Source organism: Echiichthys vipera (genome assembly GCF_963691815.1).
Source record: "Echiichthys vipera genome assembly, chromosome: 4".
NCBI lineage: Eukaryota > Metazoa > Chordata > Actinopteri > Perciformes > Trachinidae > Echiichthys > Echiichthys vipera.
In genome coordinates, this window is record NC_139829.1 from 15,083,742 (window position 1) to 15,094,959 (window position 11,218).

An 11,218-nucleotide genomic window follows, 5' to 3' on the forward strand; every position below is an offset into this window, starting at 1 on the left:
AACAAATACATAAACACAGAAGAGAGAAAGCAATATAGATTACTTAGAAAATGGATCACTAGAATATTTGCCTCTCGGGGCTTCCATACTCTTGGCTTGCTGTGAAAAGCTTTGAGTAATGCATTATAATCTCTAGTATAGCTTGTGTAATGTGGGACAAATCTGAATCCTTACAGCATTAAATCTAACTGCTCCCAAAGATCCCTTTAACGTTTGTTTATTGTGAACATAAAAATCTACGCAGTGCGATATTTTAAGTTAAAAATCTTTTATTGTAGATCGAAGACAGAGCAGATAGAAATCTAGAACAAAAACATCTTAAGAAATTCATAACCTCGGAAGACAAAAGCAGGTTCACATTGATACATTATCAAAGACACACTTTCTATGTTGTACACATTTAAGGCACTTTTTTTAATATACATATAACAAAGCAGCAATAACACCAGAAATTTGCTCCCAGGATGGAAATCACACCATCAAAAGCTTTAAAGATGAAAGAGTAATGTTGTTTTATTACACTGAACTGATCAGTGGAAGACTAAAATACGTGAAGTGCAGAGAGCAACAGGTGAGTTTCATAACATTACGAGGAGGGGGAGGAAAATTGCCCATATGAAGCCCATTTATGCAAATTACTGACAACCTTACATATGACCAAATAGATAAAGGAAAATCTCCCAATGGGTCCCTCACCATGTCCCATTTAAAGGGCAAACATTAAGGTTTAATACGAATGTTGCATTGCCTCCCAGATGCATATAAACAGATCTAAATTGTGCCTAGTTGTGACAGAGCTGCAAGAGATAATGCGTTTCCAAATTTCGGAGTTCAGTAATTGAAGTTAAAAACTCAACTCGACACAGACCAGATCAAACTTCTAATCTGCACTGGAAATTTACTGCCCAGTGTAAATGGGTTAAACAATCTGTATGTTGGGAATGTGTTTCTTAGAGCGTTGTTCCCTTTCTCCACTACAACATATATTCTGCCCCTCAGTCCACAGTGTGCAACATCCAAGACAAATCCCACTACATTTGGAAATGCATCAGTTAAATGCTTTGAAATACACACTGATGTGATGCACAGGGGTTGAGAACTGAGGTGTTTGCACAAAATAATTGAACTAAAATGGAGTTACAGTTGGAAACAGCAGCAAATCCATTTTAGGTCTGTCATAAAACTCTGAGCTCCACAACCTCCCCGAACCCAATGGAAGACAGTGTTGATGTTTCGACAGCGTCGGCTCCTCAGTCCGAGTCCTCATCATCCAAATACTCTTCTGCGTTGCTGTGTGTGCGGGTGAGGTCTGAAACAACAGGTCATAACAGGAATGTTGAAATATTTCACTGCTTATATTTATCTGCAAAACCTTGTCTGCTGCATCTTTTGCAAATTAAGTTTCAAAGCATGTGTAGTTTTATATAATTCACAATTAATACTGTTTGAGGGTCTCATTCATGATGTGAATGACAATATTTAGTACTGCTAGTTAATTCACGGGCTGGAAATAATAATAATGGAAAGACGGTCTAAAGTAATTGGTCCTTGTTGGAAAAGGGTTAAGAGACTCAAGGACCAATTACTATAGACTTTCTATTATTTCCAGTCCTTGAATCAACTTCCAGTACTGTGTATTTGCCAAAAGTACCAAACCTAATTGCATGCAATACCCCTAATTATTGCCGTTTACACAAGCCATAGATATAGGACATTGCTTCATAAACTCTGGCAAATGACAATTCATAAACATTATAGCATGTGTCATTCACAGACAGAAATATAATAATCTTTACTGAATGGCACATTTAACTATTATTTCTTCATTAAATTTGCTATTTGCACGAACGATTACTGTGTAAAGCTTTGTGTAGAGTCTCAGTTTTTAAGTTTACTGGAATTTAGTCTGTTGATTAAGTCTTCTGCTCCTCCTCACTGGCTGTAGTAGAGAACATAACATGCTGCTCATCCCTTGAACACGTCCTATTGAGTGACGCTTGTCGCACTGGTGCCGGTGCTTATCTCCAGGATTGTCTAAACTTGTTGCTGGACAATTGCCTCCCACCGACAGTAAACCCCAGCTCAGTAAAAAAAAAAGCACATTATTCTGTTCACTGTGTGAGTGGCTTGTCCTAGTGATAATGAATGTGTGAGTGCGGCGCGGTTGCCCCAGAGTGGCAGCTGTACTTACTGCTTCCCTGCTTCCTTTTGAGAAGTGAAGCACACATTGCGTTGGTGGCCATCTCAAGAGCAAGCTTATTCTCATTGTTCCGGATGTCTGTCTTCGGATCTGAAATAAACATCTCACAATAAATGACTAGAAACTGCATTAATATAAGGGTCTTATGAAACAATGGAGTTTTTTCCTGCTCTGTTTTCAATATCCATCCACATAAAGAAGATAACCTGCTGGCCAAATTCTTTTTAACAAATTCAAAACTTAAGAGATGTGACTGGATACTCACTCTTGCTCAGCAACATTTCCACAATGTCAGAATAACCTTTCCAGGCGGCAGCATGCAGGGCAGTGTCCCCAAGTTTATTCTGAAACAAAGCATCAACATCACCGACAAATGCCCTGAGAAGCACAAGCTTTCAAATCAAACTATCTGTGACCACAAGCTGTAAAAAAAATGTTTGGTTTTTTATGCAAGAAATAGAGATGGGTGACAAATTCAAAGGAAAAAGCAACAAATTGTCCAAATAACATTTTCCAGAACAGCTTCACTGTGTCTTGGCATAGAAGTGGGATGAACACAATTTCACTTTTCTGCATTTTTTTTTTTAATTTGGTTTTCCCCACGGTTGAAGAATATATATTACTTGGGAGGGGTTTTAATTTTATCTCATTAATGTATATGACAGGGACAGTGCATGTATGCATTGTTATATCTAAATAATGATGCACTTAAATAACAGTGCAGTGTGTATAGAATGTCTAGCCGTAGCTAAGTTGCAGAGCTTTCCCTGGTTAGGCTTTTAAGAAAAACAACAAAACAGACATAGACAAGCAACTGCTACAAACAGTTAATGAAACAATGACTAAAAAAAGAATAAGAACAATGACTAAAAAGATTAAAACCGCAGTAGTTAAAAAGCAAAAGAAGCAAAACACCATAATTGGAAGCATAGTGAGGCTCTTCCTGCAGCTCTCTCTCTCTCTCTCTGAAAATGACTGATCACAGTCATGGCTAGATTTTCTAAAGCCTGAAAACAAGGCCAAGAGGAGGTGTACAAGTCTAGTTTTCTCTCAGAACACTTGAATTAGTTATTATTAATGAACAACACCAAGAATAAACTGCCCACCCCAGGTTTAAGCAAACAAAGGGATGAAAACATGTATACCATATAAACCATACTGTATTAAATTCACCCTGAGGCCTTCACCATTGTCCCCATTCCGCAAATCTTGCAAAGTCAGATGGGCTGAGAAATCAGGCAACATCACCTCTATGTTTTTGACCCATTAGTTACTTTACTTTGATGCAGGAGTGAATTTTAAAGCCATTTTACCTGCTGGTTGAGCTCCACGTTGGGCTGGCTTAGCAACACCTCCACCACATCTGATACAAAAAGACAACTTTGAATGACGGATCGAGTGAAAAGTTACTGGCGTGCATCGCATAACTATCATGTGGGAACAAAAAAGAAACACAGAAGAACTGGAACGCTTTCATAGACCAAGTTCCTGTTTCCTGTGCTTCACTTCTCACATAAAACAAATCTGTCAGTGTGTCACAATTTAAGATTTATGAAATCACATCAAGCCACTGCCTCAACAAAGCATTGTAGACAATCTGTCATCATTATCATTACTGCTGCCCTTCTGAAAAGTCAGTGTTTGATAAAAGAAGCTGCTATGTTTGTGGCCTTAATCCATGCAATGTCCACGCAAAAGGTAAATCTTAAGATGTTTTAAACACCACTGTTACCTTTATGTCCTCCATGACATGCCCAGTAGAGGGCAGTGTTTCCAGCCTTATCCAGCCCGTTGATTCCAACCTTGTTTTCCACACATTCCCTCAGCCAGCTCAGATTGCCTGTTTAAACACGCAAATATGTGCATTTTTCACACAAAAGGCACATATAGTTGAATAGAGAAGCTGCTTATGATGCAAACAGAGTAACAGCTCTCCGGCAGAAAATCAAATAAATAATTCAGCTAATTTAATTGAAAAATTCGGATATGTAGATAGATGTCGCACCTCGTTTGGCTGCTTCGTGCAGTGGATTGTCAATAGACTCTGCTCCCTCTGCCACTAAAAGACAAAAAACAAAACCATTAGTGCATCATCTGAGATTCTCTGATAAGAGACAATTACAATATTATAGTAATATAGATAATATAGAGACTAATGTCAGCATCATGTAATATTTTAGTCCATGCACACATGTAATGAGTGTCTACTCACCATAGTTACTTGGTATTAGTCCCGTCCTTCCTCGGCATGTCCCCTTCCACCAATTACTGTCACTCTGGGGATAATGGTAATGCAGAAATCCTTGTTTTTTTAAATCACAGAAGCAAATGAGTAGAGACGAACAGGCCAATGTGCATGAAAAATGAATGCAAGGAAAATAGAAGTGAAATAAAGAGGGAGACAAAAGTGTAAATGAAAAAGGGAGGACATTTTGAATAAAAGGTGAAAATTGGAAACACAAAAGTGAAAAACAAAATGCTTTAATAAAAAGAGGAAAAAGAAGAAGGACTTACTGTGTCAGAGATGTACAAACAGTCCCCTTCTTCAAAGAACAGCTCGTCTGGCTGAAGAACATAAAGAAATAAGACAATTTTGCTTAATCAGTTAGTTTCTGCCATCACAGTAGACAGACTTATGTTGCATTTCACATCCATTCTTCCTCTTTTTACCCACTGTTCACCGGCTACTGAAACAATTGTGACGTACAAGCATTTGAATGTTGTTTAATTGTTGATGGAGCACAGAAAACAGAGAGGAATCGATTCATAAACACCATGCCAGTCACACTGTAGAAAATGTATCTGCAACATCTCTGCAGGTATCCCAGCATGCTTTGTGCAGCACATTAGACGCTTCTAGCACACAATGCATGAGTGCAAATTTTGTTGCCAGCCAGGTCGCATTCAGCGGGCATGCACCCTAAGGGATGAACTTTTAAAAAAGAATAATCTGTGTTATTTTTTTTAAATCCCCCTCGCTGGAGGTAAATATATTTTCTCTTCTAACAATTGTTTTTTAAAAAATGCTCTTTTCCTACTGTAACTAATTTAAATGAATAAAATGTAATGCTTCATAGTAATAATGAAGAAAACAACACACACAGAACAGTTCCACCAAAGCACATTGTAATATGTGGATTAGTTCAGTTGATTTCATCAATTATTCCCGACCCCTTTGATACTTTTTCTCATCCGGCAGCATATGCAGGTCATTGGTTTGTGCAATTAATATTTCCACTACGCATTGAGATTACACATTTTAAAATCTCATAAGTAGGGCTGGTTATGGTACTCGATACTTTTAAGGTTTCGTCACAAATGACACAGTACCAACCAAGTATTGAAACTTCATTTGATCCTTTCTACCCAGATCTAGAAAAAAAAAGACTATTTTTATGGTTTTGCTTGCAGCCAATCCCTGTAAGCGTGGAACATGTGATTGGCCAACTACAGCAGCTCCAACACATACAGACTGTCCTCTGGTGAACTGGAGTGCAGTGTATTTGATGAACTTGGCAGTTCAGTGCGCTAACATGCCACCAAAACATTCAAACGCATGGAAATACTCCACGCCTGTGGTATCTGATAAAATAAATGTAGAAGGATTTTTTCCAATGAAGTACTTTATTGGTTATTGGTAGGGATCGACCGATTTTTTTTTCGTCAGCCTTAGCCGATGACCGATACGTACTGACGATTTTCTTGAGCTGATATTTGGAGCCGATACTACTTTTTAACTCACTTAATTAACATCATAAAAATTGCAAAATCATAACAAATCCTACGAGTCTCAATTTTATTTATTAAACTTCGTCTGCAGCAACATGGAGCTGCGTGTGGACGCCCTGTCTGAAAATAATGCCGGCATCGGCCAATATACCTAAAAAATGCAAATATCGGCCGCAAATATTGGCTGGTTGACGTATCGGTCTATCACTAGTTATTGGTATCTGTTTCACATTAAGGGTACTGATATCGTAATTTTTTATTAAAGAATACCCAGCCCTACTCATAAGTAAGGTCTGCATGTCCAATTATGCCTTTTTATTACATTTTGTTGGCCAGAACAGTGCCACTGGGGGGGTAGTACCAATATGTGATTTAACGTCACAGTTACAAAATCTGCACATTGGAGACTGTTCAAGACCCTGTAGATTTAGAGATTATTTTGTGGCTAGAATTCTGTACAGCAATTTAAACTGAAATGCTCACATTTACTCACAGAAGAGGTAAGTCAAATTAATTTATTATCAAGTTAATTGATAATGAAAATATGTCTTACAATTAACTCAATTAACTTAGCAAATGGAGTCCAACAATCATCAAATATTAGAAAAACAATCCATCTCAAGAAAGAAAAAGCTCATACCGTCCTGGGTTCAAAGGTGAACAGTGCTCGGAACACTTTGACTTGGCCTAGAAAAGAGAAAACACAGATTTAATGTTAGATTAAATATTTTTAGACTGTAGAGAGTTAACCTCATGCCGCCACTTCACAGCCCTGTTGAACAACCAATGAGTGTGCATGTGATTGCAGAATGTTGCTTTAATGTAATCAGTTACTCTCATCCAAGTGCAACGCATCAGAGAAGTATCAACATCATCCAAACCCTGCCTGAGCGATTGCACTGGCACTTAGACACATAGCTCCTAATGTCTACTCTCGGGTACCTGTGTTCACTAAAACAACTCTGCTGCAGCCAATAACAATTCATGTATTCAAATGTAGTGCAGGGACAGAAACATATAGCTGGTCCTTGTGTGTGCAGCCCCTGAGGTAGCTGCCCTCCGGGCTTGTGATGGCCGTTGTGCTGCTGGGAAGCTGCCAGATTGGTTGTGGCCTTAGTCGACAGTTGAACTAGTTCATGGCGGCCTACAACAGAGCTTGAGGAAGCAGTGCCATATCACACACACTTACTTTAAAAACAGTTCTACCAACTGTTGATTTCTGGGACTAAACAATGCCTGAAGTTATGTATGATGTCTTTTCTTACATACACAAAAAGTTTACTAAACAGACTAATAAGGTGGTTACACTGAAAACCACTTTTGTTTGCAGTTAACTAACTAACCGGTGATTCAGTGACACCTGTCTGATATCATTTGGTGCTTCACTCTACTGTATTCTTTTTTAAAGATTGTTGATGAATATTTCATTTAAAAACACAAAGATGCAGTCCGTTTTATCGCTTGTTTTTATCCTGAATACACTTTTTGGTTTGTTTGTTTAGTTGTTTTAATCTCATATTTTTTAAGAAAAGGTTTAAGAATTATATTGATATAATAGTGTATAACATTAGTATATTTTGAGTCCATATATTCTTAGTGTGATTTAAAGGGTGCTTGTGTCATCTGATATTTTTACGCATACATAGTTTTAACTTTTACATAGCTGTTGTTTTTGATCAATTCTAATATTGCTTTTATTTGTGCAGTATAAATAGGTGCTATACAAATAAAATAATAAAGATTATTAAAAAATAACAAATAGATAAATGAATGATACAAACCACAATTTGAATTTAGTGTAATAAAGACACTGGGTTCATAAAGAGATTTAGATGCTGATTTATTTACTAGTACTATGTGGAATGCATATGATTATGGACATGAGTGTCTTTTCTGTCAGCTGATTGTTTCAGCTAACAGGCTAAAATGTTGGGTAGCTGTAGCTCCCTTCTGTCCGTTACTCAGGGTTTCTGTTTAACTAACACACAGTCTGAGTGTCTCTGAATGAGAGGGGGCTGCACAAGCCCAGCTCTGTTCAACACAGCGAGCACTTCTACTCTGCAGGCCTGGTCATGCTGCTTAAAACACACAGAAGCCTGTGCCGACTAGTCCACGCTCTCTGCATTTTGAAGCCTCCGGCAAATAAAAGGACTCATTCTAGCTTTAAAAAAAAGAAAAGAAAAAAAAATGAACCTCAGTGTGGACAAAACAATATCTACTTGTGGGTTTGTGATGATTTCCAGCTGTGTTGTTTCATTGCAAAGCAACTGCAACAGCTCTAGTCTTGCTCCCGGCTCTCCCCTAAAATAATGTGTCTGATCTTGGAGGAGATTCCTCATTCCTGTTCGCGGTTCAAGCCAAAAACCTAACCATCAAAGCCTCCAGAAATATGACACTAAGAGTTATTAAACTATAATGACACCAGATCATGTACACGGCTCTCTCTAAATGCTGGGTTCAAAGTAAAAATGATTCCTCTAAAAAAAAAGTACAGGAAAAAGAAAGGAGCACAAAAAATGTAACTCACAAGCCTGGTCCTGTTAGGGTACATTGTTGTTCAGAGAGAATGTGGACACCACTATAAAAAAAAAGTTATCACTGCGCACGTTTAAAACTAAAGATCTCTTCAAGTACCCACAGACACAAAAAATGTTTCATTAGATCTTTGTAGAGAAACAGAGCTCTTTGCCTAATGACAGACACCAACCAGCCCCCTGTCAACGCAGACGACAGGGATCCACAATCTCACCTGCCGTCACTCACGACCGGGTTAGGTGTTGTGGCGCTGACTCATGAATAACTACGAAAAGTATGAACGGTAATAACGTGTCTGTCTGAGTTTTGTGATCTGTTCTCACATGGCCACAGCAGACAAAAAAACATTTCACCTAATTTAGTGGATATCGGTGAGGGAAGATACATATTTAACATAACACAGCACAGACAACAACCTCCAAAATGAAGTTAAATCAACACCTCTTTAAAACAGTTTCAATAAAATCTGAACATTATAACCTTCATTAATTTATGATTGATTGCAGAGCTGGTGTACCTAATAAACTGGGATTTCTGCCTCCCAAGAACTCACAACCCTTTGGAAAGCTCTCTTCATTTATTTATTTATTTTATTACATTAGAAAATGCCCAAATTAGTGAAAACATATGTGTGTGTGTGTGTGTGTGTGTGTGTGTGTGTGTGTGTGTGTGTGTGTGTGTGTGTGTGTGTGTGTGTGTGTGTGTGTGTGTGTGTGTAGCTTTAAACTGGCACATGAGTGTAGGTTTGACTGCAGACTTTTTAGTTGCTTCCCACCTGGCATTAATCGTGATAACGCCTGTTAAGAGCTGCAAAGATGAATCTTTTAGTTCACCAACTAATTTGATAATCAATAAATCGGTTTGAGTAATTTTTAAGAAACAAGTCAAATCTCTCTGATTCCAGCATCGTAAATGCAAATATTTTCTGGTTTCTTTACTCCTGTGCAGAGCTCGACCGTAACAGTTGTCAGGTTGTCATTGGCAACCATTTGGAGAAATTGGCAACCACTTTTTGTCCACATATTATAAATGCAGGGAAAGCAGAATGTGCACCAAAATAAATACATTTTTAATTTTCGTTAGTGATATTTAAATATTGCTGTTAGAGTCAGAACCAGAAGATGCTGCATGTATGTTCGTTGTCCGTTTTAGAGAAAATGGTGAAGCAAATTAAGTTGTTTGACTGTGGAATCAACTTTGTTTCGCTACTGTAATGCAGGTTTAATTCTTTTACATCACATTCTAATTATTAGGCTGATGTGTAACTGCATAGTATCTTAATCACTCAAAGTATAAGAAGGCTAAAAATGGCAAACCCTTTTTCAGTTTCAGTAACTTAAGGCTGATGCTTAGTTGCCAGCGTGGAAACTACTTTTAAAAGTTGAGCTCTTCTCTTCTGTGACGGTAAACTGAATATCTTTGAGCTGTGGACAAAACAAGACATTTGATGGTATCTTGAGCTTTGGAAACACTGATCGACACTTTCGGACATTCTATAGACCAGACATCTAATCGTTTGACTGTAAAAATGAAACAACAGATTAATAAAAAGTAGGTCATTGTTAGGTGCAGCCGTACTCAGCACCCAAACAAGAAATAAATGTATTTTCTTTAACAAAACACCTGTTGCAAAGGAGCAATCTATAGGTTTTCACAAGATACACACACATTTGGAAAAAAAACACGATGGGCAAAAAAAAAGTCATGTGTGTTATGATTTCACCAAACATTTCGTGAGTAATTGACACATTTCCTAATCTCTGGGATGTTGTCACCAGAGAAGAGCAGCACAGACTGAGTTTGCAGGAAGTAAGACTGATGTCACTCCGCATGCAGACTCATCATCACCTCCTAACCTCCGACCTAAAGCCACTGAATGATGGCACTCTCATTGCATGAATGATGGAAATAGGGAAGTCACAGAGGCCTGCAGCTGCTGAGAGCAGGGTGTCAGTCAGTGAAGGCACTTTTAACAACTCAACTGTAGTCCTGCTCCACCCAGTGATAATGGATACTGATATTAATCAGAATTTATAAGCTTTCTTTCCACGTGTGTGATGAGAGTTCGTATAAAAACGGCTGATTTTCAGTCACTCATGAAGTGCTCACCGTCCGCCCATTAGGCTCACATCGCCAACAAGGTGTGTAGACGTCGAGACAGACAAGAGCTGAAGTTTTGGGCTCAATTTAAACAATGAAAGACACAGTTTCAGTCTTACCTGGCTTGGCCGGCTTGGGAGGAGGCTTCGACATTTGCGAGGCTCAGAGATAACATACAACGAACCACCGATGTGAGTTATTTCAGTCACAAACGTCGCTGGACTGTGAACACTTCGCTATCTCTGCCAATGAGGAAGTGCGAATAGCACTGCAGAGCCGAGGCGGAAAAGTGCGCCTGCGCATGCGCAAAGGTAGTTCATTTTATCTCCTGAATAACGTTTTTTAGTTTATTTTTAAAATGTGGCTTTTTAAATATGATTCATTTATTTAATTATTATTATACATATTTTAATCTATAACGCCTAACTTAAAAAATGCTTTGTTGTTTTTATAAACACTTCATAATGTTTTTCTTCTTTTTTTCCTTTATATTACTTCATATTATAATTTATCAAAGTTTATTCATTTATTTATTTAAAAAGTGTTTATGTGTTTATTTATTATTTTTATTTATTTTATTTATTTTTTTCTTTACATAGCCTTACCTTTATAAAAAGTTAGTTGTCTTGTACAATGTATTATATTTTATACTAC

The 11,218-nt window shown here is 37.8% G+C and overlaps 1 protein-coding gene across 1 annotated transcript; it reads right to left on the reverse strand.

Annotated features, from left to right (window-relative positions):
* Positions 1-1,114: 1,114 nt before the first annotated feature.
* On the reverse strand, positions 1,115-10,817 carry ostf1 (osteoclast stimulating factor 1). Its single transcript, XM_083911797.1, has 10 exons — positions 10,684-10,817; positions 6,570-6,616; positions 4,715-4,765; positions 4,413-4,476; positions 4,206-4,259; positions 3,933-4,040; positions 3,514-3,563; positions 2,466-2,544; positions 2,192-2,290; positions 1,115-1,309 (listed from the first exon to the last, which is right to left on the reverse strand). The coding sequence occupies exons 1-10, from the start codon at positions 10,715-10,717 to the stop codon at positions 1,251-1,253; spliced, it is 645 nt and encodes a 214-aa protein (XP_083767923.1). The 5' UTR covers positions 10,718-10,817; the 3' UTR covers positions 1,115-1,250.
* Between the last annotated feature and the right edge of the window lie 401 nt (positions 10,818-11,218).